At 46.1% G+C, this 26,615-nt stretch overlaps 2 protein-coding genes across 5 annotated transcripts in view; both read left to right on the top strand.

Annotated features, from left to right (window-relative positions):
• Nucleotides 1–8,182, top strand: part of LOC8052360 (serine/threonine-protein phosphatase 2B catalytic subunit 2) — an 80,094-nt gene extending 71,912 nt beyond the window's left edge. For 2 of the 4 annotated variants that reach the window (XM_029968545.4, XM_042292519.1), the window contains 3 exons: nt 2,698–2,773; nt 3,099–3,196; nt 4,544–8,182. In XM_029968545.4, the coding sequence (XP_029824405.1) occupies nt 2,698–2,773; nt 3,099–3,196; nt 4,544–4,722 (353 nt within the window). In that variant the 3' untranslated portion in view covers nt 4,723–8,182. Of the gene's footprint in view, nt 1–2,688; nt 2,774–3,098; nt 3,197–4,543 lie in introns of all 4 variants that reach the window. The other 2 variants (XM_029968539.3, XM_029968544.4) reach the window with 1 other exon arrangement.
• Nucleotides 8,183–13,017: 4,835 nt separating this feature from the next.
• LOC8028016 (DAZ-associated protein 2) lies at nt 13,018–25,747 on the top strand. The gene is made up of 4 exons (XM_002410259.4): nt 13,018–14,163; nt 14,256–14,415; nt 17,681–18,025; nt 25,275–25,747. The coding sequence occupies exons 2-4, from the start codon at nt 14,368–14,370 to the stop codon at nt 25,401–25,403; spliced, it is 522 nt and encodes a 173-aa protein (XP_002410303.2). The 5' UTR covers nt 13,018–14,163; nt 14,256–14,367; the 3' UTR covers nt 25,404–25,747.
• Nucleotides 25,748–26,615: the final 868 nt, after the last annotated feature.

Genomic DNA, 26,615 nt, shown 5'->3' with positions numbered 1-26,615 from the left:
GAATTATCTTGCCCGTGCGCCAAGCGAGTTCGAGGTGCCTGTATTTGCAAACTGTGCAAGGACAGCCACGTGTGCACCGTCTTGCACTCTCTCACCGGCTTCCCTACTTCGGCTGCGCCCTCCAAACAGCCGACATTAATTTACCGTTTTCTGCACTGGATCTAAACTCTGGAGGCGTGTGCACAACATACTCGCGCATTTGATGGTGTGCTCTAACAGGTATTGCTGCACATTCTCGGGTGTCGTGGCTCCTCTTCCCTCAAAGCAACCTCCCGCTTTGCAGGATGTTACAAGGGACCTTTCTTCCCTTGTGTTAATTCTGTGCGAATGGGTTTGCTCTTGCTGTCTGAGTTGCAGGAGGGAGAAGAGTTTTTCTCCCATTTTTGTGTCGACGGACGTAGAGGAGCCTCGACCGCCCGGCGGCTTGTGCGGGTGTGGCGCTTGCGGAGACGAGCGGTTGCAACCTTTTTGTTGTTGTGTCTTTTTGTTTTAACCTGGCAGTGTTTTTTCTGACGCTTATTTTGTTCTCTTCTTCTCCTTCATCTTATGTTTTGCCGTTCGTTCCACAATAACCTCAATAACCATGCCACGTAAGTGTACACTCCGTTGTCTAACTGTGTGTCTGTCCGTAGCAGTGATTTTGTGTTTCTTGCCGTGTGGTGGTGGCGGTGTGGGCTCGGCGATGCCCTAGGACGGTTATGGCAGCTAAGCGTGGCATGTGACACCCTCGTTTTGTTGGCTGTGCTTTGTCGGTCTTGCACATTCTGTCGAGCCGAGCTTTGGGGGCTGGGCAGGGGGATAAACTAGACTAGCATGGTCTTGCATAGTCTCGCTTTCCTTTGCGCCAGCCGAGTGCCTGTCCTTTAGCTAAGCTGCTTGCTAGGAGACTTGTTTCATGGGAAGCTAATGGCAGCAGGGAGGCAAGCTTGACATTTGAGGTCTTCTACGAAATAAAAGGATGTTTTGAGTACAACCAGTGTATTACTTAGAGGCTTTGCTTCTTTTGAGTACTAGTTAAAGGCTTTCAGAAGTAAAATTTCTTGCAAAGGGGAGCAGTCTGCCTGGAAACAATGTCTGATGTCCCCATGTAGATGGGCAATTTGGTCAGTGTGATATGACTGTTAACCTAGGGACTTTAGTTTTGTTGCAGTTGTTATAGCCTCTTTGGGGAGCTAGAGGTTAAAAAAAAAGTGTAAAGAGGGCTGTTGTATCTTCTTCGGCGATACTGGTTCTCTTATTGCCATTGTAGTTGCAAACAGAGTCTTTCTGACACATCAATGATGTGATTGCTGCACCAAACTGCACCAGTATGCTCACCCTGTTACATCCTGCTACATTTGACCGAAATTCGAGCACTTGAGGCTATTTTACGTTATCTTTCTTAATACGGAGACTAATAACTCTGACCCTGCTATGTTACCGGTTCGTCATGGTTGGCTGGATTGAGTTTTTGAAGCTGATCAATTTGGATAAAATACTACTGTAAAACCCTTAATGTTCGCGAGCCCTCAATTTTCGCAAATTTCACGAATTGAAGAATTCGCGAAATTTAAGTGCGCGCAAAAATTTTGGTCCTTAAGATTTTCAATGCAGGCGTCTGGAATTCGCAAAATTTAGTGGTCGCGATTATGTCATCTGTGAGCGATTCGCGAAAAATAGGGGCCGCGAAAATAAAGGGTTTTACAGTATTTGACCCGGCCTTCATATCAAAAACCGACACACTCTGAAGTTTGCAAAAATTTTTCATTGTTTGACATCTGGGCAAAACAGTTAGCTCTGTTCAGTGCTTTTCTCATTGTGCACAGGGCCACTGCGACGAAGCGATTTGCGCGAATCGGAGACTTCGACTCTGTGCATCTCGCTTTGCTGCAGGAGAACCGCACGGTTAGGGTAAAAAGCACTTGTTCAGAGCGGAGCTTTTCAGAATGCATTAAACAGGCAATTAGTTAACACATCACAACGTGAGCTCGACAGCCGGTAAAAGGTATTAACGGAGGAGGTGCAAACGAGGTTATAATTGAGCAAAGAAAGCACCGCCTTTTGGTGTAATAGGTTAAGAATTGGAATATTCAGAGTGGAAGGAAGGAGAACAAAGTATGTGCTAGAGCTTTGAGAGTTGTTGCCTCAAAAGGTGCAGCAGATATCTCTCCAATCAGATCACTCATATGTCAGTAGCATTTCCTCGCCTCGGTGCGTGTCTGAGCAAGGTTAAAGTGAGGGGAGTGTTTCTGTTGCATCTACACATGCTGTTAAAGTACCGAGCGAGCATCCATCTGAAATTTCTATGTTATCTGGGGAAAACTCGGGGGACGGGCAGTTCTCTGGTTCGAAAGCAAAGATGCGAGTGCGAACAGAAGGTGGGCTTAGCTTCACCGCTCCCCACAGGCGTGTCTGAAGAAGCGGCTGACGTGGAGGAGCATCTAGGATAGCTTAGTGGGAAGGTCTTGGGTGGGCGCCTATTGTCACACGGGTGCATGCTCGGTATTTTATGACGGTCTCTGCCGTGTCTCAGCAGAGGGTCCGCTTTGCAAGGTGTTGCCTTTCAAGTTTCAGGCTAGGCAGCAGGACAGGCACTTGGCTGCGCTTGTGAAGTCTCTGTTCACTCAATATCCATTATTTTGAGCTATGTCTCGACTTATTTCTGTTTTCCCCGTTCTTTTCCCCCTTCACTGCCTACTGGGCCCACAGGTGGAGCAGCGAGCGCTCGAAAAGAAGTTATTAGAAATAAAATCCGTGCTATTGGCAAGATGGCCCGTGTCTTCTCGGTGCTGAGGTGAGTTGCAGATTTTCTCGAGTTTGATTGGTGATGTGGTTACGGGGCATTTGTTACCAGGGGCGGCTAAGTAGCCTGAGGTATATAAGTTGTTTGGGAATAGTTCTCTGCTACTACATACTTTGTGCTGTCACCTTATTCAGGAACAGCCCGAGCCCTGTATTTTCTATAGCTCTCGGTGCAGAAGCTCCGAGAAGTGCAATGAGGTGCAAGTCTGGCAAACTGTGGCTCGAGATGATCCCACGTGATCCGCTCTCATTGTCCGACAGAACCTGCAGTGCCGACCAAGGGGCTCTTACACATTGATTCTCTCGTCCTCTTGCAGGGAAGAAAGCGAAAGCGTTCTTCAGCTTAAAGGACTCACGCCCACTGGGACCCTGCCACTGGGGGCCCTGTCCGGGGGAAAAACTTCCCTGCGCAATGGTGAGCCTCTTGAGCCTCTGGTCTGCTGTTCTCTGATTTAAATTGCCTGCTTGGCATGTTATACTGCCTATACATTGGAGTGTTGTGGATGGGTAAGAAATTGTCACAAAAACCCCCCCGAGGGAACATCTGGGATCACCACAATCTCGGCGTTTGGTCATGCTTAAAGCGACGATACGGCGGATGAATGGGCAGCATTGTTGCTGGCGTTACGGTGTGCCTTCCCGTGGTTGCCTCACTTTCTGTTCCCTGGCTGGCTGCGGACTGGTCTACTGCAGACTTCCGTACTCTGCAGCCACTCTGCTTCGCTGCTCTGCTACAGTGCCACTGCCCGTGATGACGGGATGCATTGATATTTCGGTTTTGCCGGATGGAAACCGAGCAGAGAGAATGAGAATGTGGTAATAGTAGTAATAATAATAACCATTGACTCAAGAATGCTGCTGCACCTCAGAAAGACAAAAACCATACCACGAAGGCCCGCGGTACCGTATGTGGCAGTGGCAATTATGCAACAATATACAAGAAGAGGACAAAGTGTTCTTTTTGTCGCGATAACCGTTGCTCGAGCTTCAGAAGTTCGGAGACTGTTCGGGCGAGTCAGCCGGCAAGCTGAAGTGTCGTTGCTGGCCGTTAAGGTGGCAGACTGTAAAGCTTCGGCAGTCCGGTGGAAGCAGCGGGTTCCAGGAGGCGGCCCAGTTGAAGTGGATGGCTGGCTGCCTGTCCCGAGGCATCCCGTATAGCTTCCTGCCATCATCGTCGCTATACTCGGTTTCACCCTGATCCGGCTGCAGCAGACGTCTCGATCCATCCCAGCCAATCCAGCTCCATGAACGTAGCGTGTGACTGCGCTTTCCGCGCATTACAGCACTTCCTCTTGAAGATTACGGGCAGCTCGCATGGCCATGGATTGGCTCCGACGACTCGTAGCATCTGCCGTGGCCGTACATAAGGTGTATAGTCTGCTTCATCCCGGGCGTTGTACTAATGCTGGCTTTGGATAGGCAGTGGTGCCCACCAGGGGGCACCTAAAGAATCTTTTGATGGAGAGGTTCTGGAATCATTGTGCAAACAATTAATGGGACTGTTTTTGTGTCATAATCTATAGCAACTGACAGAATGAGATTGGCAGGGCATGTCTTTTGAAACGCTAGGCCTCCAGCACATGCTCGATACCGTTGCTACGCTTTGGCTGCGCGCACACAAGGTGCTCGTCGAAGGTTGGGAGCTCGGAAATGAGATGACCGAAACTCCTATGTGCCATTCTCACCTTGTCAGTGGCATTAGCATTTTGCATGGGAAAAATGAAGATTTTCATTAAGGGGACATTGTCTGCCTCTTCCCCAGCCCTGGCAGGCTTCTCGCCGCACCACAAGATCACCAGCTTCGAGGAGGCCAAGGGACTGGACAAGATCAACGAGCGCATGCCCCCCCGCAGGGACGCCCCGCTCTCGGGAGGTGGGGGCGGAGGGGGGCCCTCGTCCCCGCAGCAGGCGGACGAGCGCAGCAATTCGGCCGGGTCCTGAAGCCCCGGGCAGGCTCTCAGAACCCACCCACACTCACGCCCCCTCTTGCCCCCTCCCCCCTCCCTCCCTCCCTGGACGACAAGAGAGGCTCTCCACCAGCCCACCCCCACCCTCCGCCGCAGATGCGTTCGTTTCTTCCGGTCCCTTCGGCACCCTCGTCGCAAGTGCCGGTGCCGCCGCAGACCTTCCTCTCGTCGTGGTGCCGGCCGCCACTCCGCTGTCCATCCGGCGCCCGGTCTCCCTCGCAGAAACTGTTCACCCGAGGACGTGGGAAACTCTTCAAAAGTGCCCCTGCCTTGCCGAAGAGCGGCGCCCATGTCCGTCGCCGTTGTCGCCATTTGGGCGCCGAAGAATTGCTCGGAGCGTCTTGCTTTTGGTCGGTTCTTTTTATTACAGGGGAGGCGACAATCTCCGAAAGACGGGTGCACGCGAACCGCGATGAAACAAGCCCGGTCTTTGTAGGAACCAGCGGAGTCAAAAATGAAAGCAAGCTAAATACTCCCAAATTTTGGTCGCCGACAGCGGTTGGCATCCCCTTCTGTTCCCTTTTGTTGGGTTGGTTTTCGATCTACCTCCGCAGTTCTTTGTTTTTCTACACGGGCTCCCCTTTCTCTCGCACTGCCCGCCTTCTTCGTCGCCTCAACTGCCGGCTCTCGGAGGCGCATGCATGCGGCACCGAGTCGCAACGAGGGTAGAAACCCGACCGTCACCCATTCGCTCTTCTCCCCTTCTTTTCGTTTTTCAAGGAAGGAGGGGTAACCTTCGCGAAGCTGCCTGCCCAGTTGGATTGGAGGGTTTTGCGGCAGAGCAGCACGCGCCTTTTTTCATCCACTTTTTTCTGGTTTTTTGGATGTGTCGTTTGAAATCGAACGTGTTTTCCGTGCATGCGTGTGTCCGCGTTTCTGCCATTCGAGCGTGCGTGGGGTGGTATGGTGGAGACATACAAATGGGAGGGAGGGAGGGAGGGAGGGGCTGGGGAGAGGGAATGGCGCGAGAACTACGCATGCAGCACACTCCTTCGTCTTCTGCGTGAATCTCTGCGAAGGGGGTGGTGGAAAGAAGCACCGACGCGCACGGGTGGCACACTTTTCTCATCGAAACGCCGGCGTCGTGGCGCGTCTGGGAAGAGCTCTGGCGCCATGCAAATGTTCCTCAAAACACTTGTTTCTGGCCGTTTTCTTTTTTTTTTTCACTCATGCTTGTTTTGTTTTTGCATTCTTTTCTCAAGATGCTGCGTTAGATGTAAATTATTTTGTTTGCTTTTTTTTTTTTTTTTTTGGTCTTTGTTTGTTTTAGATTTTTAGTCTGGTTGGTTTCTTCTCATACCTTGCCACAGGTGCAGACACCTGGGCGAGAGTGTTCGCTGGCCCCGTGTCATCTCTTGCTTTACGGCGTGTAGCAAGTCCCTATGTTTGAAGGGCATTTCTAGGTTTCCAAATGTCCTCGTTTGCCGATGCTCGTCGCCCCCCTTTTCTGTCATTCTCGTTGCTTTCTGTTTTTCACATATCGTTTCGTTGTCCCGCCTTTCTCGCGCAGCTTGTGTCCAAATGATGTCAAAACTTCTTTTTTTGGGGGGAGGGGGGTGGGGCGGGAATTTTGTGTTGTCATGCAGCGTAGCCGAGCACCCACTAGGCACTGTGACGCGCTTAAAACGCGACTGGACGCGTGAACTGCCGCAACCTTTTTGAACACGTCTCGCACGCTAAAAGAAAAAGAAATGAACCTCCGGAGTGTCTCCAACCGTGGCAGCCTCCATTCACTCTGCGGGTCAGCGGCGGGGTATCCGAGAGGTGCGTTCGCCTTGCCTTTTGTTCGGAGTTAGTGTGTAAAGAAAGTGGCGTGTGCAGTGTTGTTCACAGTGCACGGAAAATGTGTCTGTATGTGCGTGTGAGTGTGTGCGGTGCAACAGTGTAGGCTGTGCTTCTCCTTGTTTTCACTTGTTTTGAGCTTTGAAGGGGGGGTACCTGCGCAAAGAGCCATCCGGCTCGTCTCTTACGCTTTTTCTGGCGCTCCCTTCCCTCCAAACCACCGACAATTCTTTCGTTGTTACCCGTTTTGTTATTCCTTTACGCGGGACTGCAGAGGAAAATTGCCCGGAGTGGGAAAAAAAACAAAAAAACTGCGACATTGCCGTGGTGCGGCATGCATTGGCATGCATGTGTGTTTTGCTTGGACAATACGGTTAGACCAGCTGTGTATTGGAAAGGATGTGTGGTTTAGCTTAGGGGAAGGCAGTTTGCAGCGCCAGTGTAACCACCTGCAAGTGCCACTTGTGTTTTTCGTTTTACCCATTGGTTACTCTTGGTCCCCTCCCTTTTCTGCATCGATTTCTCTCTCTGGCTTCTTGTGTGTCTGGCCACGAAGTTGAGGAGGATGGATGTGTGTAAACATTATACATATGTGCAAGTTGTACATACGAGCAGTGTGGCGGGGCAGAGGAAGCATTAAAGAACCATGCAATTTTCACACTGGGCGAAGGGCGCGCGTGTCTGCCGCATGCATGGATGCACGTCTTTCTCTCTTCCTGACGTCTTTCGTTCTTTTTCTGCCCCCTTCCCCCCCCCCCTTTTTTTTCCCCCCGGATCACCAATCACACAGTCATTAAAATATGTATATATATATAAAATGCTATATAAAGCCTTTAAAAATCACACGAGTTCATTCCCCTGTGACTGGTGGCAATTTGTCGGAGAATATGAATTAATATATATTACACATATATATTCATATACATACTATACATAACACAAAACGCGAGACGTTTCTTTGATTACTCGTCCGGAGTTATTTGCTAGCTTGACAGCTTTTGTTTGTTTCTTTTTTTGGAAAAGTTTTGGTTGGTTGTTTTACGGGAGTTCACAGTTATATAGCGCGTCCTACCACTGCATGGAAGAAGCCGGTGTTTTGGCTAGAGTTGTCGGATGTCTTTAGAATCAATACCCCTCTAACGGCCATCGGTCTAATTCTCGAGAACCGGGGAGGCAGAACTGCGTTTGAAGCTCTGCCGGAATACACTTTTCGTTTTTCTCCGGAGAGGCGCTACACAGTGTTACATACATGCGAATAAAGTAAGCACTTGAAAAGGAAAAAAAAAGAAAAGGTAAAACCTTGCCAGATTTTTAAACCCAGCTTGCATGAACTGCTTCGAGTCAGTTTTCAAATACGCGTGATTCCACCAATCCCCGGAAGCTAAAACGCATACACTCGTAGACCTTTCTCTGAAAACTTTCCTACTTTTTTTTCCTCCTTTCTCTGACCCTCGAAAGCTTTTTGCCCTGGTTTTTTTCTCGTAAGATATATATATACAAAGAACTTTTACGCTACAATATACAGTTTCAGGCGTTTAATAACCCATCTGTTGTGCAATTGTTGTACACACAAAAAAAAAAAATGGATTGTATCTGTTGTAAAAAAAAAAAAAAAAATTGTGTTGAATAAAAATCAAAAATGCCTACTCCAATAGTGTTCATGCTGTTCTGTGGTTTGCAGGTAAAGCAAGTAAAATTGAGAGGCCATGTGCAAGAACCTTGCAGGCATCCATACTTGCACTGTCCTTGCCACAATGTACTCCTACTGGATCCAAGCACTATATGCAGGGTTGGGCAGTATACTCTTCAATGTATTTGGAAATACAAATGCTGGGATACATGACAAAGACAGCTAAAATACTGATACTGAAATACATCCCTACAATAGTAGTGCGATACATACCAAAAGTGCATTTGAAAAATAGAAAAAATAAAGTATTTAGAAATGCAAATTTGGGAATACTTTTTGCAGGGGCACTAATGCTCACATATATTTTTCTTAAAAAAAGCTTTTGTGTAATGTAAACTCTGCATACCCTTGTAAACGGGCAAGAAGTTATTATTAAACAAAAATTAAACAGCTTCATACTACATATTTTATCTTTTTAAGTCGTAAAAAGTAGCTTTTTAAAATAGTTTGTCGATCAGCTGCTGCCGATTTGGGAAGAGTGGTAGCGAACGAGATTAAGTGTTCCACAGGTGTCAACGAACTAGGGTAACTTTCACACACTTTTGAACCATGGAATTCTTTTTTTTTTTTGTGGGGGGGGGGGCGGGGGCGGGGGGGGGGGGGGGGGGGGGGGTTAATGTTTATGAAGACCACCCAGGGTTTGCACTTCTCAGGCAAAAAACAAGTCCTCCAGTGAAAACAAAAACTCTTACTAACCGTAAAATAAAGATTAAAGTTGAACTTTGGTGTACTTGAGCCCCAAAATATTTTTGCACAGAATTTCCTTTTTTGTTTTTTTACAGCAGAGCTGTTAAGGGCTAGGTTCCCCAGGATCGTGTCCGCTAACAAACAAATGTTGACAACTCTGGACAGCTACCGCCATCTATGAGCAACCGGCTTGCCGGCCTAGCTCATAGATGGCGGCAACCTTTCCAGTCTTTCCACTGGTTTTCACCAGAGTGGAAAGGCTGAATTTCTCTAGGCGTCGTCCTAGAAGTCGCCCTTGAGGTTGTCCTCGAGGTCGTCCTAGACGTCGTCCTAAAAGTCGTCCTTGAGGTGGTCCTAGGCGTCCTCCCTGAGGTCATCCTTGAGATCCTCCCATCATAGTACAGCTTCGCTGGTCTTTCTTCTTTACCAAAGTGGAAAGGTTTTCAGTAAAGCTGTGGGAATTAAGGAGTCTTCAGTAGATTAGAACTATTTCCACAGTGCAGTGCAGGTCTCCTTTAGATGTATTGCACGCCTTCGAAGCACTGTCACATGAACCTGTGAATTTGTTTTATATCTACCCAAATATCCCGAAAGGTCAGCATCCTCTAGTCCCATGTCGGTACCTTTTCTGCTGTCACTTCAAAACGTAGCCTAGGAATGAACTCACGTTCTTAGATCTAATAATCCGAAGAAAGAGAAGGGTTAGGAAAGCTATGCCAATTTTTTTTATTTATATCCGAGCTAGGTTGCGATTAAACAAACCTCAATTTCAATATGCTGTGTTGAGATTGTGGTGCTTCACGTGCAACTCTGAAATCTAACCAGTTTTGGTATTATTTCGCCGGCACAAATTTTTATGATCTGTGGTGTAGTCGTTACCATGGGGTGAATTATTCGCAGGACAAATTTTTCGTGCTTATTTTCAAATCTTGAAATTTACAAATTTGGGTCTCTGTGAAAACCAAGTTATTTACTGTATACTTCGTTCCATTACGGTGCCTGGAGCGCATCTGTGACTGGTGTGTTTAGCATCCTGTCCTGCCCACACGTCAAAAGTGGTCCCGAAGTGGCAACAAATGACGTTGCAGAAACAGGAGTGACATGCTGTCGGAATTTGCAATCCTGGCAATTGGTCGTAGAAATGCTGGCAAAAAGCACGAGCGAATGCGAGTGTTGCTGTCGTCATGGCGTCCCAACTTCTGGCTACCGAAGCTTCTGTGGACCGCTGCACCGGAGAGCGACCTGCTGCAGAACGCATCTGCTATGTCCACCACCACTGCTGGAACACCGCCAGGGTCGCGACCAGTAACAGCCTGGCACTTATGACGTCACCAGGCAGAAATCGAGGGACCACTTTTTTGGACGTGGTGACACACGCCAGTCGGAGACTCGTTCCAGGTACCATAGTTCCATGTAACTTCGCAGACGACAAAAGTTACGGCTCCTGCGACCCAATGTGAGCTGTCGGAGCCAGCCATGTGTCCTCCCGGGACTGTATTGCTGCAGAGGCAAAAGTAATTTAGGTACCCTTGAAAAAAGAAGAAAACCCTTCCAGTACCTGAAGTAAAATCATTGACCTAAATATGTAAAGGACAAGAAAACATTTAAAACATTACTCTTCAATAATTATAAATTGTAATCTAATCTGATGAATTCAGCACACAGTGGTGTACCAACTTCTTCTCAAAGGGCACAACAAACCTTAAAGACTCGCCCCAGATATAGGGTTGCCACCTTTCCTCGGAGAAAAATGAAGCGGGGAAAGGGGGGGGGGGGGGGGGGGGGGCGGATGCGGGTGCGTTATGTGAGATTGAAATATTAAAAAGAAAGATGCAGCATTGAGTCTTAATTGAGTCAGAGATTCAATTTTTGACACGAGTTTGACATAGATCTATTGTTACATCATAGCTCATGCAAGTACACAAACAACACTGAACTCAAATAACAGAGACGTATACCAGTTATTAAAAATTAAAGCTTCACAAACAAATCTCGCACATTCAGCCTGTGCAGCAGGTGAAGAACCGATTACTGCTGTTTAAATAAAAATGACTGCAAATTAAATAATGCTTCAAGTAAATATGGCTCTTAAAGCGGCCCTGCAAGGAATTTTTTACTGGTTTTTCCTTCACGCCGAACCTGAGCTCACTGAACGTAGTAACTTGATGAAACTTTTCTTTCGAATTTCGTTTTATTCTAAAAGTTGTAGGCAAATCAAAATTACAAAAACAAGCAATAAATAACCTCCTTCGTGACTTCCTCGGCCGCTTGAGTGCCCGTGAACTAGAGGAAAGGTGGTGAGCTCAACGAGCGCTCACGGCTGCTGCACTCTGTGTCGACGGCTCAAGAGGGTGCCACTCAAGCATGTTCTGTATAGGCTGTATGAAGCAGGCAGCCAGGGCGGCTCGCATTGCATTTGCTGCGTGATTAAACACTAATTTGGTATGACACTTCATTGGCCACAAACAACAGCAATTGCCGGGTAAAGATCAGTTCAGAACGGGAGCCACTTAACGCTGCCATACCGCCAAACGGCCAAACCGCAAGCCAAACCTACTCGCCGAAGGCTTTCGGAACCAGTCGAATCCCCGAGCCCATATACGACCGCAGCGCCGCCGCATATATCCGGGACCTTTCTACGCTCGCTGCTCGTCGGTGCCTGATCCCTTTACCCATTTCTAGTATACGCTGCCTTTTCCACTGCTTGGTGGCGGGTATGTCGACGGGTCATTTCTTGTTTCCGTACTTTATAAGCTGCTTTTGTTTCTTTTCTGATCTAAAATACTGAACAAAAACTATTTTCATCAATAGTTAAAACGGTTCGCACCACTTATATTTCGACTAAAAAGAATCTTTTAGCGGCTCTGACCAGTAGTAAGCCCAGGACCAAAGACTTCACATATTGCGCTTTTGGCACCGCAGGTCGCCCTTGTAGGTGGAGGAGGTTTTTGCGTCGTCTGGATAAAACATGACACATTGATATTTAGTTACTCTCTCCGTGCCCGCTGGCTTGCCCGAACCCGAAGAGATGTGGAAACCGCAAGAAAGGTAGACGCTTAAGTATGATTGCAGGGCCCCTTTAACTTAAAAGGAGCTGTGCAACAATTTTAACATTGAAAGAATTGGCATCCCCCCCCCCCCCCCCCCCCCTTTCCAGATACGTGCTTGAGTCCTGGGTAGTTTGAAAAACTGGCAAATGGGGGACAGCCGGTTTTAGATATACAGACAGACAACCGGCCAAGCTTTTATCCCAATAAACCAACGGGGGAGGTGGCAATCCTGAATGTATGCTGTAAGCCATATTTTCACGAATGTCCAACACTCCGATGATGATAGCGAGTGAAGTGAGCAGACTGAATTCCGGAAAGGCTCCAACCCGTCGGGTAGAAATGTATTATTTTCTCTTGCCCTATCAACCTTCGACGTCAAGTAAAAGAAAACCAGGGCTTGGTGGACGGTCATTGAACACCCCCATTCCCGCCCCTTGTCGGTGAGCCATTGATGGTGAAACTATAGTGTTAAAAGTATGGAAATTACGCTTTTCTTAGGCGTATCCGACGCTGAAAAAAACAAGCCGAAAAAGTTGGTGCCTGCACATAGAAAGGTTAAACTTTCAACGAATGTACTGAGCAAGTTTAGTTTTACCGCATGAAATTTCAAGTCATAGTTCACTTCCTGTAAAAGAAAAATGAATAACAAACTTGTCGATTTGGAAGGTGTTAGCAGATTAACGAGTCAACGACGTTATTAACTTGTGGCGCCATCTCTTGACAGGCGCAGTGAGCAGGCGACGCATTGTCTGTCCGTCCTTTTTTGTCCCCTCGCTCCAGCACCTCCAAACTTGTCAAACCCAAAGTAGTTGCCGAAGTTGACGGAGTGCACCGATTGCCCTATCACGACGATTACTTCGCGCTTTTTCGCCGACGCCCAATCGGCGCGCTCCGCGAACTTTCGGCTCCAACTTTGTTTTTGACGAGTTTAGGGCCCGTCTGGCACTCTGTTGTCTGCTGGCTGCGCCTGGCGGGAGATGGCGCCACAAATTAAACTTGGTCGTCTGATGTGCAGGTGCCGGTATTTCCGTCTCGTTTTACAATAACTCTATGCGTTTTACGAAGTCGTATCCGCTCGTGCCAGCCTAGAGGCTAGAACACGCATGGCAATTTTATGATAGGGGAGACCACTGATAGAGATCAGTGGGGGAGACGAACCCGTTCGTAGTCGGTCCTTCGACGCCTCGTAAGTACGATTCTGAGGATTTTCACGCCATTTTAATTTCCGATGCTGATTCCACTCGCGTGTCATAACTGAATTCAGTTGCGTTGTTTGGACCCTCTACGAACTTTCCGTAGTCCCATACGGCGTACAAGTTCGCCGGCCCGGACCAGGGTCGTAGACAGGGGTGCCGGCTATAGCGCCACTATCAAAGTTGGAACGGCGGGAGAACTGCTGGCCTCAAAGGAAAGGCTGTGCGAGCTCCTTCCTCTGGGCCAGCTCTCGTGCACTAAGGGCAGCTGCCAACGTTATGAGCTCGTGCTTCTAGCTTTCTCTGCGGTACGGGCTCGTTGCTCTTCGGCGCGTGCAGCGTGCTCTGGCTGCGCGTGCACGCTCAAGACACCGGAGATTTCGTGAAGGACGACCACGCGATTCCCCGGGGAGGCTCCCAGTATAACAGCTGTCGCTGTAACAAACACTTTTTAAACACGCGTGCTCCCGATCAACGCTAGAAAATATATTAGGACAAACAATAGGTGTAACATGCAAATTCGGGCATTAACGCACAATACTGCAATAGTACCGCCCTCAACTTGACTAGTTTCAGTTTCGTTTTAGAGCCTCGCTAGTCCATAGTGGCCAGCACGCCAGTACTACGCGTTGATGTGAGCACTCTGCCGGGCACCGTTAGATTTGGTGACTCAAACGTGGGCTCAAATCAGCTGCTTTGTTGTTTCTTCCATGTTTGGAAACATGAATTTTACCCTCAAGTCACAGCCATTATTTATGCGCGTTTCTATCCAGTTGAAGTGTTGCGCGTTGCAGCGGCAAAACTGGTGCTGGATCGGCTGGATCGTGTCATCGCCACCGTCACGTAAATCAAGGAGAATGAACTCGTCATCGAGTCGGATGGGTGTCTATTAGCGAGTGACAAGGAAACAGAAACGTGGTAACGTTCTCTTTTTCAGCGGCGAGACAGGCAGGCAGGCTTGAGCGGACCCAGCATTGAGCTCACCACGAATTGTGTAGTCAAACGGATCGACGGTAAGGTTTGTTTACACTTCGTCTTCGCGTTGGTGTGTCATCCACCCCTACAGGGTTGGCAAGTGTACGTGCTGTGGGCTACTTGTTTACAGATAAGCTACGTCGCAGAGGGGCAGAGGTGCTAAAGGTCTCGGAGTCGCGTTCCGCCCTAGGTCTGTCGAAGGTCCCCGCGATCGAGGAAAGGCTTCCAAGGCAGCGCAGAGAATGAGCAGCTATCCAGGACCCCACAAAGAGGGGCTCCCCATGTACCCGGTGAGTATCGCATACGCAGCACGGATATATTCCTGTTTGATTCCATTGCTTGTGCGCGTTTGCACTGACATATGCAACAGTCGTTTCCGTTTCAGAAATGCGTGAATCGGAAACGAATGCCGCTTGGCGTGGTCCGACTCTTTCTGATCGCACATATCTTGGGCCCAGTTTATGAAAGTGTGACTGCCTTATTTTTTTAACGGTTGGGAAAGGGGGCAGGGAACTGGCGAACTAAGTAAAGGGAGGGCGAGGGTGATGACTGGTAACCGATAAGTCTAGTTTTAATGTAGCATTTCCGGTTTGTTTTCAGCATAAAAGTTACTGCGTTAATATAAATTTCACATAAACGAAAAATAAATGCAGCCCTTCAAACAGCATCGCGTTTTAATCCCCTAAAACATTTTGTTTGACCGAAGATGGTTAATGAATAAAGAAAGGCTTCCTCTTTTTTTTGTATGGTAGTCAAGTAAACATCTTCATCCTTGCTGTATCTGCTGGTAGGTATGCAGCCAAATATCAATGGAGTGGCATGTGCTTCACTGGCTGATCTCTTGTTGGCAGCATTCCCCTTTCTGAGTAGCTTTCTAGGTGATGATGATGGTCAACCCTTTATTTATTTATTTATTTAACAAATGCTACCTAGCCATTTTAAGTTAAAGTACTATTTTAGCAGGCCTGAGCCCGCATCAATGCGTAACTATAGGCTAAACACTCCTTAGTAGGTGTGTTATTGATTACGAGGTCTGTAGGCTTCCCCGCTGCTTTACCACATCATTGCCAATACCGGGGGGGGAAGGGGGGGGGGGGGGGGGGGGTTCCTCGAAATACACTTGAGAACCACCGCTCTACAATACACAAAGTTGTTGATGCATTCACCTTCTAACGTCTTACACGGGCCCGGAGGAAATGCCTAGTCTGTACGTTTTGCCATTGTCAGATCTACCGGGAGTAATTCTCTCGTTTTGGGGCTGCGAATCCTCTCGCAAGCGTCGCAGTAACTAAAGGGCTGCCGGACACTGAGACTTTGCCCGTCATGTTGTCGACCTTCCTCTGTTGCACGGACTGCTCTCGAAGACAGTGGCGTCGGGATTTCAGGTTTCTGCCTAAGGTAATGTCCTGGTGCTCAGGTGGATCCTTGGTGTTCACTTAGATTGAAAGGACACCGAAGTGGTCGTCGAGGCCTTCACTTTATCCTTGAAAGGGCCGGTTCACACTTTCACCTTTAAACGTGCTCGAGTGCATTTTGATTCTTCGTATCTCCCAATGACAAGAGGCATTCTTGCACCATCAATTGGGTGAGCCCGGAACTCTTTCAACCCGCACATATATTTTGATAATTTTTTTACGCACCATTGTTTTCACTGTGGGCTCGAAGTAATTCTGACATTGTTATCAGGAACCATTTCTCGAAGATAGTAGATTTGTTCTTGCAAGTACTGCAAAACCTTCGGTCTCATCGTAAGCGGTCGCAACAAAACAAAAGGCCCCCGAGCGCTCAAATGCAAAGGTGTGAACCAGCTTGAAGACGTAGCCAACGTAACGCGGACATTAGTGGCCGAATGCAAACCCTACAGTTCGGTACCTGTCTGGTCGCCCGTGCGTAGTTCAACTGGAATGCCCCATCCTCTCAAACTGTCGGCGGTAACTACAATTTGGGCAGTTGCAGCCAGTCTTCGCGTGCTCTGCTTTACAGGGGGAGGTTGGTATCGGAATGATTCTGCGAGTTATTAATTCCCCTTTGGGAAGTGGACGGCGCTGTTTGTAAAAATGTCTCGGAATTACGTCTTTAGTGTCCCCTTAATACGTTCTGGAGAATGAACTTTGGGTCTTGTTTCCGCAGATGACGGCTTTTTTTGTTTTATTGTGTACCTATAAAAACGGGACATGTAAAAAAAAAAACTGACCTAGAAAACAAAACAAAAAAAAACAATTTTCTCGGGAGGTTTTGATCTAGGTGTAAAAGTAGATTTAAATTGTGAACTTCTGCTGTTATTTTTGTCCAAAGTAAGCTTAATTGTTCTATACTGGAAGTGGCAAGAAAGTGAAGACTGCAATCTTGATAAGACCAAGGAAAGGCAGCACACTGCCCTGCATATAATGTGTGTTATTAAAAAAAGACAAAAAACATTGGCTTTTGTAAACAGAGCTTGGAGATCTTCATTTTCACAATGCCCATGAGCATCGTAAATTACAAAATAGAAGTAACATTTGTATTAAAAAGCACATATATGCCAAATATATAATGCTTTGTATGCTCTTTTTAACACCCTGCCCCCTGCACGCCCTCTCTGTCCATGCTTTGGCTCCACTTTCACCAGCTTGTTTGCATTCTTAGGTTTTCTTAATAGGTCAGACTTATTGTATGGGTGCTAATACTATAGGAGAAATGCTAGAAACACATGGCACATGTTCACCATTGCATGTTTTATTGTTACTGCACATTCTACCTTTTCCCACATGCCATGCATGCAATAGTCAGCCTTCTGAATTCTCTATGACCTTTGTACCTTTATGCCAAACTAAAGCAATTAATTTCATCTTTCAATTAACCAATCAATCAGTCTGCCTTAAAGTATGGCATATTACATCTCCACTGTAGACAGGCAATTTTAAGAATGCAGTGCAACTACTAAATGTAATGTGTTAAGCATTAGTGATTACACAAATGCCAGTCTTTTCTAATGGAAACCAGCAGATGAAGTTTAACAAATTTCTTCAACAACTAAATTTTTAATTACTCCAAGTACCTGCTCTTCGCAGTGATTACTACAGATAAGAGGGGATTCTTTCGAACTTAAAAGTATTGTAACTACATATTCAACAACATTAAAATTATACTAATACTTCCTCAGCACACACACAGCTTCAAGGGCTGGGGCAGAGTGTGATTTCCCTTGAAAGCTATTTTTGAATGAGGAAGGGTTGCAGCATCTGGTTCAAGAGGTGAAGTAAATTTTGCCTTTGCATTCTCATGTCTATTTGCTATCCTTAGTACAGCCAGATGTCTAGAGAATTATTTTATATTACAATATGTCTAATTTCTTATGATTTTGAGGGATACCACAGTCTTGCATCACTCTCTTTGATTTATACCTACTACTGTCTTGCATTTTTCGAAACGCACTCGCCGCCACACTACACCGTGTCCACAGCTTTTGAAACGCACGCGCCAAATTTAGCCGGCATGATACGATGATTGCAGCGTAACTCGTATCCCAAATTCCCTCCCACCAAAATGCTTTCTGCGAAAAAAATGTTTTTGCAGGGGGCATCTGCGCCAGCCTACCCCGGAGACCCCCCTCCTCCGTACACAGCCCCGTATCCCGCCCCGTACCCGGCGGGTGGCTTCCCCGCGTCGCACAGCCTGCCCTCTGGGGGAGGCTATTGGCCCCAGCCGCAGACGACGCAGCCGATGGACCACGCGGCCAAGATGTACCCGGCCCCGGGGCAAGGCTACGGGCAGGCCCCGCCGGCCCCTCCCCAGTATGCGGGCGCCTCCTACCCGCAGCAGCCCGTCGTGCCTCAGGCGAATCAGACGACCGTCTACCACGTGCCCGACGCCTTCGACGCGGGCGCAAGGTTTTCTGCCAACACCCCGGCCAGCATTCCCGTGAGATTGAAATTATTTACGCCTATCTAAGCTAATGTACAAGTTCAATCTTTCTTACGGTGCACAGGCCACCTCGGTGGCTCTGAGACAAAGCACCAGTCTACGGATTCCCAGTCAGTGGGTTCACAGCCTGGCCGAGGTGCTTGCAAACTGACGGTGGCACGTTGGCGAAAAGGCTCTCGCACTTTTCGCACTCTCACATTCATAAGTTACGGAGCCTCTTGCACTAATTGGTCTTCTGACCAGTCCAGGGCTTGGCTTTCTGATGTTGCCGTAGAAAGGCTCTGGGCTTGATTGCCAGGGGCCGGGAACCACTTGTTTAGAGATGTCCTAGTTCTCTTTCGGGCCTGGTATTGCACAGCTTCCGTCTGTGTCTGCCATAGAAGGTTGTCATCCTTCTCGACTCAATAGGACATTAATATTGAAGACACCCAAACAAACCTCGCTACCGGGCTTGTTTCCTGAAGCCCAGACACGCTAACTGTACTCCTTAGATGTCAACCCATCAGCAACTGGATTGGACCATACCTGGGAGGACCCAGCATGTTTTGGTAGCTCAGTAGAACAAGATAAGGATTTAGGATCTTCTTTGGAGAACTTTTGAGTATTCTTATCATGCGCTTTACATCTCCATTGCAGTGTGGCGAGCATGGGCTGCTTGTTAGGTGTTGAAACTTATAGGTTATTGAAAATATCTGGAACGCCGACAAGCTGAACTGGGTACTGTTGTCAGACCTAAACAACCCTGGTGGTTCATGCCTTGCAAAGAAGCTTTTAGGGGCTTTATCACTCCTGTAGATGTCAAGTCGAGATCCAGTAGGTGCAATTTGGTGTACGTGGAGTAGTGATGAACAGTAAGCAGGTATTGAGAGTCTGCAGTTCAAACATCTCAGTACCTACTTTTCGCTATGGGAGTTCGAAAGTAGCTATTGTAAGGCAAGGACTCACTAAACTGAGCTCTCATTTCTGCACACTTCGGGCAGTTTGTGACGACTTCAGCTAATTTTGCAGTAATGCTTATGATATACTTCCAAGCCTTGGCGAGGCAGCAGATGACCCCCTGGTATTACTCGTGGATGCACGCCAGCACCTTTTTTCAAAGGCTTCTTGGATTACCAGACCAACCTCTTTTTAGTTATGCTAATTCATCACAAATAGTTATGGCACTTTTGTCTGATTAATAAGGTTTAAGAGAAAGTGGGAGCTTATGCTTTGATGGCCACTTTGTGTGGTACATGTTGAACAAGATTTTGTGCTTCAGAATCATTTTCTGCTCCAAGTGCAGCTTTTGCAGCAAAGTTTGGTCGCTGGGACTAGTTGCAAAGAGCTTGCGACATGCCAAACGACTCTGACGTCTTTAGAGGGTGGGGCTTCACTGCGTCACGTTGCACAAGTACTGCATGAGTTGCATTCTAAAGCACTGGATTATGGGTGGTAAAGAATCGGTGTGAATGTTTTCATGTGAGAAAAACAAAGGCTCGTGTCCAGTCTCGAAAAGAGATGTTAGTCTTGTCAAGTACTACTCATCAGAGTGTTCTGCTTTCTGGGTGCACCTTTTTTTGGCTTTAATCTGTGCTGGTCGTGGTATTGGAAGAGAAGGGCTGGCTGATTAACTTAACATGTGAGTACTGTACTTTAATAGTTTTCAAGCACCTGCATAACCACACAATTTTCATAAAACTGTGTTTGCATGAAAAAGTCAAGACCGCAAAACGAAATTAAGCATATAAGTAGTATTTGTTCGGCTGTCCTCACTTTCACTACACAACTTCTGATGAGCTTCTTTTTTTCACTTTTTTTTTTAAATGCGGATGACATTGTGTTGAACTCGGCTTTCCTTTTTTACGACTAGATGTAGATATTTTTTTTGGAACCGGTTTGAACTGATTTGCGCTTGGTGGAACCGGTAACTGAACCGTTGTTTCAAAAGCATTATCGAACCTGTAGAACCGAACTGGAACAAAATGCAAAGCTACTGAACCAGAACCCGAATCGAACCAGAATATTGACTGGCTCGACTCCCTGCTTTTAACTTTAACCAGCTTATCTTCTAGTGTTTGCGAGGAACACAAATAAAAAGTTGGTATGAATATGTTAAGAAATTGTAAGAATTTTACAGCAAACATAAAAGTTAACGTTCTAAGGCAGGTTTCATAATACAGTCGCTTGTGCTGGCGCCGTGCACTGATTGCACTTTGTCAATGGTTTTCTGTTCTTGCCGCAGTCATTTGGGGCAGGCATACGCGTTGTTGCTTCTAACAGCGCACTAGTGGTGCTGTTGTGCAAGTGCTCGAAGCCCGGAGCAAGATAGCTTCTTGTGCCATGCACAAACTAGATATTTTTAAGACCTTATCACACAGACAACACGCTAACCATGTAATCTGTGGAGCACTCACGGTCTGTTCGCGAAAAAAATCGGCTTGTTGGCTTTTTACATTTGATCGCGCGATCAATGTCTGCAGTGACACCAAGTGCCACGAGGCACTTTGTACGATTACCCTTTGGATTAGAAAAAAGAGGGCTTCGAGGAAGCTTTTGCATACATTATCAGTCATCTCTGCGTCTGATGACAGCAGCTTTATGCTACTTTTTTTCTAGTAACGCAATGTGTCTGTCAGTGGCCCTTTTTTTCACGTTTAGGAATTGGAGGAATAGAATTTGTTGAGTTCAGCCATTCCAGGAGTGGGAATGGACTCAGTGTCTCCATTCCAAGAAGTTGAAAAGAATGGAATTGGAAGGAAATGGGGGGAGGGGGGGGGGGGGTGTCCATTCTGCAATACTGCTAGTACATGCTTACGTGCGTCATATGGGAGGATTAGGAGCGTTTACCGAAAGTCGCTTGAGGTTGAGAAAAGTGACCAGCCCAAGTCCGAAATCGCCAAAGAATTCAGCATTCTGGCATTGGCTGTTCAACACTGTCCACCATTTTGCAGAACAAGCAAGGCATATTGGACTGGTTTGGGAAGTTTCTCATGCAAGAGAAAGCGAGCCTGCAACCCAAAGATGAAAGATCACCAACTGCTTTGCGCACGTCATATTTTTTCTCGTGAGCATGCTTGCAAAGCCGGCGCACGATTTCCATACCTGCAACAATCTCTACAGGAGTGTGTGAAAACATGTTGGCAAAGCCACCGACGATAACGTTGATTCGGTTGCGCTTATCGATGCAGACATTCCTGTTGTTGCTCTGCCACGGATGCTGCGATCATAGACTTTACGTGCGGCCTGGGTAAACACAAAGGGACGTCGGAGAGGCATCTCGGGAAACGCCCACGACTGCGGAAACACGAAACATTCTACAGCTTCTTCAAAACAAAGTGAACTGCAGCAGCGGTGACGCATTCTTGCAGTGCCTGGAGCAGTTCGAGTAGAACTGATGTCTGGATGAAATTATCAGCAAACTCCACCTAATTATTTTTTTACTCGGTAAAGCTGCCACGGGATGTTCATAACCAAGGGTTGTTTGATTAAATATATGGTCACAGTGTTCTGCAGTGTTCCTGTCCACCTTCAAAGCCGCTGGCGCTGTTTTTTTTTTTTTTGGTTTTATCGCTTTTATAGAATCTCTGCTTATATCAAATTTTTTTGCCCTCCTGTTGACTTTGTTATAATGAGGGGTTACCTACTGTACAACACTTAACACACTGTACCTAGGCTATATTTACGATTCATGTGAGTTGGCTGTGACATTCTGGAGTGATGCATGGCCACAATCTTTTGAGACTTGAATGAAGCATGTTTTTGAAAGAACTGGGGGAAAGAAAAAAACAAAAGACAAAACTAGACAAAACTTAGATTTCTTTCAGTAATAATATTTTCCACCCACATATTCTAGCTGGGCTACCATCCCTACCTCTGAAAGACTTTTCCTACAGTCGACCACAAAGCAAATGAGTTAAGTCATGGCCTTAAATGTACAACTTAATGTAACCTAAACTGTTCTTCGGGTTGCTAAAAGTGCAGAAATAGCACCGTAGCCATGATACAGATGTATAGAATATTCCTAGGTACAGTGGAACCTCGATATGTTCCTGGATTTTACGTTCAGAAGTGCCGGTCCCGCTGTGCTCTCGTAAGAATGCACATATTAATTTCCCACCCGCTTCATCTGCTTTCCTGGATCTTACCGATTCGCAGACAGGTTGATCACGTGATGACACGTTCGCAGATTGTCTGCGTCTAAGCGCGTTCACACAGATTGGGTGTTCGCTCTCCCTCGTCTTGCGCAGCCAAGCAACTAGCCTGCGTTTCACTCACCAAAAGCGCCAGGTGGAAATTACAAGCTTTTCTGAATGTATTTGACTTCACACCATCAAATATTTAGAAGCTTTTTCTGGACATACTTTTACAGTATGTTTACTTAAGTTTCCACCTATGAATGTGTACAAACTTTTTATGAGCCAATTTGAATTCACACTTACGAATGTTTGCTTAAAATAAATTGTTTCGTGACAGTTGCTATCTGTCTCATCCCTAGCGCACTCCCTGAATGGTATTCTCATTCCGTATATTTTTTCGGGTTTTATGGTTTATTTTCCCGGTTCCCTGAAAAACATATCAATGAGGTTCTTAGTTATTTTCAAGTTTCGGCATATATACATGGAGTTTAGTGTGTGACTGAAGATAATGAGAAAAGGACACATGAATTAAAGATATTATCTCTTTGGAACGACGTTACTGATCACGGCAAACATCAGGGTACAAGTTCAAAGTAATTATTAGCAAGCGAATGAGCTAAAACATACAGATCACCTTAGTAAACATTCGCCTTAGTTTTTGTTGCATGTTGTCAAAATGCGATTCCATGGCATTTAGAAATCGGAGAACTAAATTCTGATTTGCATTGCTCAGGGGTGAAGTTAGCCCGTTTCTGAGTTCACCTTATGGAAATAAATGAAAAAGAAAGCAGCAAAACCTTCATGACCAAGGAGATCAGAGTGTGGCACACCTTTTCAACGGTCATAAGATCCATCTGTGGGAGCTAGTGGCGATAACTTGCCACCCATTCTAGCGGCTTAGCTTGACATTCCTTTTGGGAGAGAACTTTTTGGCTTCTCATGCAAAAGAGAGGTACGAGTCCATCCCGAAGTGAGTTCAGCCTCCACGGGAGTAGCTGAACAGTAGAGCTGCAATGAGATGCAGGACAACCGTTGTGTTACTTGTGCTCCTGCCAATCTCATCTGCTCGCCGCAGAGCTTTCTCGTGGTTTTCTGCATCCCAGAAGTTTTGAGATCATAGTAGCTGCCAGAGTAACACTGTGCTTTACCCTGTGCCACCTCTTGCTATGATTGGTCCAAAAATATTGTATTTATTGTTCGAACTGGCTTGGTTTCCATGACAACTGCGTCAATAACTGTTAAGCCTGCTAAAACGAAATTTGGGCGTTGTCTGCTCGTCCCAGCATTTCTTTTCGAGAGGGCTTTCCAAAGCACAAAGTTTTATGTGGATTTCATTCTTGAGCAGCTTCTCTGCTCAAGTTCAATGATTCATCCTATAAAAGTTTTGAAAGCTCAGCTAGCTGGTACTGGTTTATTGTAAAACAAAACACACAATAAACAGGAACCAAAGGAAGACACTTATGTGCTCGTCTGTCACATTTGTCTCCCTTTGACCCCTGTATTTCGTGCGCTCTGTTTTATAATGGATCCATTCTATATTTGTATCATTGTGCCCCAACTTGAAATCAACATGGTCAAATAAATAGAGAAATGAAATTCGTAAATCTGGTTTCATTTTTTAGTGTATAGGGGTGAACCCCAAAAAGCAACCCCTAAGCCGGTTTTATGGAAATGGGAGAAACGCAAAGCTTCAAATTAGAGCCGAAAGAATATTAATCTAAAGCTTTATTTTCTGCTGATTCGGAACACAGCCCGCACTAATCTGTCCACCCCTTATCGCATTTCCTTCTCTCATCTTTACCGGGATGTTCTCCGGTGTTCAGGTCGTGCACATGTTCCTCAAAAGTTACGAACCCTTGGCTATATCGTGTGTTCTTCAACACACGCCCCGATAAATGCCACTTTTTGGTCGACACTAAAAATAAGCACCAAATTTGGTAAAAAAAAAACAAAAAACCAAAGAAATGTTTATGATTTAAATAAAAATATACCTACCCTAAAAATACTGAACCATACACGTAAGCTAGCTGGTAAATGCCACTAGGCGCCTATTGCCACGGTGCATTTTCAAGGCCACAATGGAAGTCACTATTACTTCTAGTGTCATGCATCAGTATAACATCGCCTCATGTCATTCTTTAGCATGTAAAGCAACCATATACGGTGGCTCTAGGAGAAATCAGGCACAGAGGCACACGTCTGCATTGGACCGATGGAATTAGCCGAGATGGAGGAGGCATTGTGGTCGTTTGATCTTCAGGCATTTAGATTGGCAAGGCAATACCACGGTGACACTGCAGAATGACTAGGCTCATTATCGGGCCACCATTAACTGCACTGAGGCAGATCAGCTCACAAACGAGCCAAGATGATTCTTGTGCTTCGTGAGCTAAACCCAGCTTGGAGCATGTGGAATAAAATCTTGCGCTGCAAAACCCAGGAATCCTGGGTTCAGTCCCTGCTTCTCCCCGCTTCGATCTCGATGAGCATCATAGTGGTGTGCAGTCGTGTATCACTGCTGCATGATGCACTTTAAGGACTCCAGGTTAGCAGTCGTACTGCACTGGTTAACTTTCTCATCTGCAGCGTAAACCAGTGTTGCCACACTTTAAAGGCAGACCAACCTCATGTCATCTAAACACAAACGTCTACTTTTTGCTTTGCCTTGCCTGAGCAGGGCATTTAGAAGAAAAAACAGGAGCAATCTGTTCAAGATATAAGGAGCATGCTGATGTTATTTATGGTTATTATTGATCATACTACTAAACGACAGCAGAAATTGTATTTTACTAGTCTATGCTGCCATCCTTGCACCTCAATAAAATTGTTAAATTTTCAGGCTGTGGTACGTGATGGCCACTTAAACAAGGTTATTTAGAAGCAGCCCATGTAACTTTATATCTATTGTGTTGTTTACTTTTACTTCACCTTAAGACGCAAAGCATTAAAATCAAACATTACTCAAACATTACTTTCAGTCTAAATGAAATGGGGATAACGAACATGAATTATTTTTATTGTGTCATTGTTTTGACTTCTTGGGAAGTTCAGTGAACTTATCCTTCAGTTTGCCCAGATTCTTGCTTCATATCTTGATATTGGACTCATTTTACCATGGTTTCTTCTTTCAGCCTCCACCCCCGGGAGTGATGCCCAATGCAGCTCAGCTTGCGGCCATGCAAGGAAATCAGGTGGTCTTGGGGCAGAAGAAGTCCACCTTCCTCAGTGGAACTGGTGGAGCAGGCTATACCTTTTGGTGAACCCCAACCACTGGGACCACAATAAAGCTGAGAGGAATAATATAACCAGAACAGGACAGGACATTTGTCGATGAATGTGCCACCACTCCCATTGTTTAATTTTGAGGTATACTATATGTGTGTCTTGCTGTCAATTCAAACAAGTACTGTTTTCAAGCTTGATCCTTTAATTCTGCTTATTTACAGGCAGTTTTGTTGTAGTAGTGCATGCAGCTAACGTGACCAAGTACTCAGTCTTCGATGCCAATTCCCTTCCATGATAATATAATTGTGCACTCGTTGCTTTTACACTCGCTCTGTATATCGTAAGTTGAACCAATGAATAAAAGAGATGTTAGAATGAATGTGCTTTTTTGTGTGTGATTTTGAGTTTGAATGGATGTGCTATTGTTGAGCATTTACTACCATTATGCTTGAAATGACAAAGTAAACCACATGCAGCCTAGTTTGTCCCACCAGTAAAACTTCTCATGGCTTGCGTTCACAGCTTCACACTTGGGCCGCCAGGTGTTGTGTCTTATGTCGGAAAAGATAAGCAGCTACATCTATTTTAACAGCATCACACCTTTGTTTTTTTAGTACAGTTAGTGGCACTGCAGTTGGTTTTTGTGAACGCGGTAAAAACTAATCTGGCAGCCAAGACTAAGGAGCGGAAAGAAATCTGGAAAACGTTTCGTCGTAGTTCCCAATACAACTTTTGGTTTTGTTTTTAACAAACTTGGGCTGGGAGCTCAAGTTGCCAGCTTTCAGAAGTGTCCTCCTTATTTTGTGTGCAGTAGAACCAGTGTTGGGAAGTTCTTTAAGTACATTGTGCTTAAAGTACTACTTTAAGTGGGTTTAGAAAATTTTAATTTGTACCTTATCTTAGTATGTACTTGTACTTAAAAGTATTTTTTTCTGGTACTTTCTGGGAAAAGTACAACTCCCGACTTTGAAGTATGTCCCCCAAATTTGCCTTTGTGAAATTCGGCTCCGTCAAGGACCATGCACTCGTGTCCTTGGCTTTCCCAGTATTATACACAACTTCCGAGGTTGGGTATAAAAGCTTACCAATCTCTTTAAAAAAGAAAAAAAAAATGTAGAGCCCTCCCACTTCACGTGAAGCAAAGCTGTTATCTCTACGACGTGTAGGACAATGCCTAGAGGACGACATCTAGGACAACCTCAAGTAGGACTTCTAGGACGACCTCGAGGACAACGCCAAGGACGACC

The sequence above is a fragment of the Ixodes scapularis genome, unplaced genomic scaffold (genome assembly GCF_016920785.2).
Source record: "Ixodes scapularis isolate PalLabHiFi unplaced genomic scaffold, ASM1692078v2 PGA_scaffold3__209_contigs__length_174095766, whole genome shotgun sequence".
Classification (NCBI taxonomy): Eukaryota; Metazoa; Arthropoda; class Arachnida; order Ixodida; family Ixodidae; genus Ixodes; species Ixodes scapularis.
This window is presented reverse-complemented; position numbering and strand designations above follow the sequence as displayed.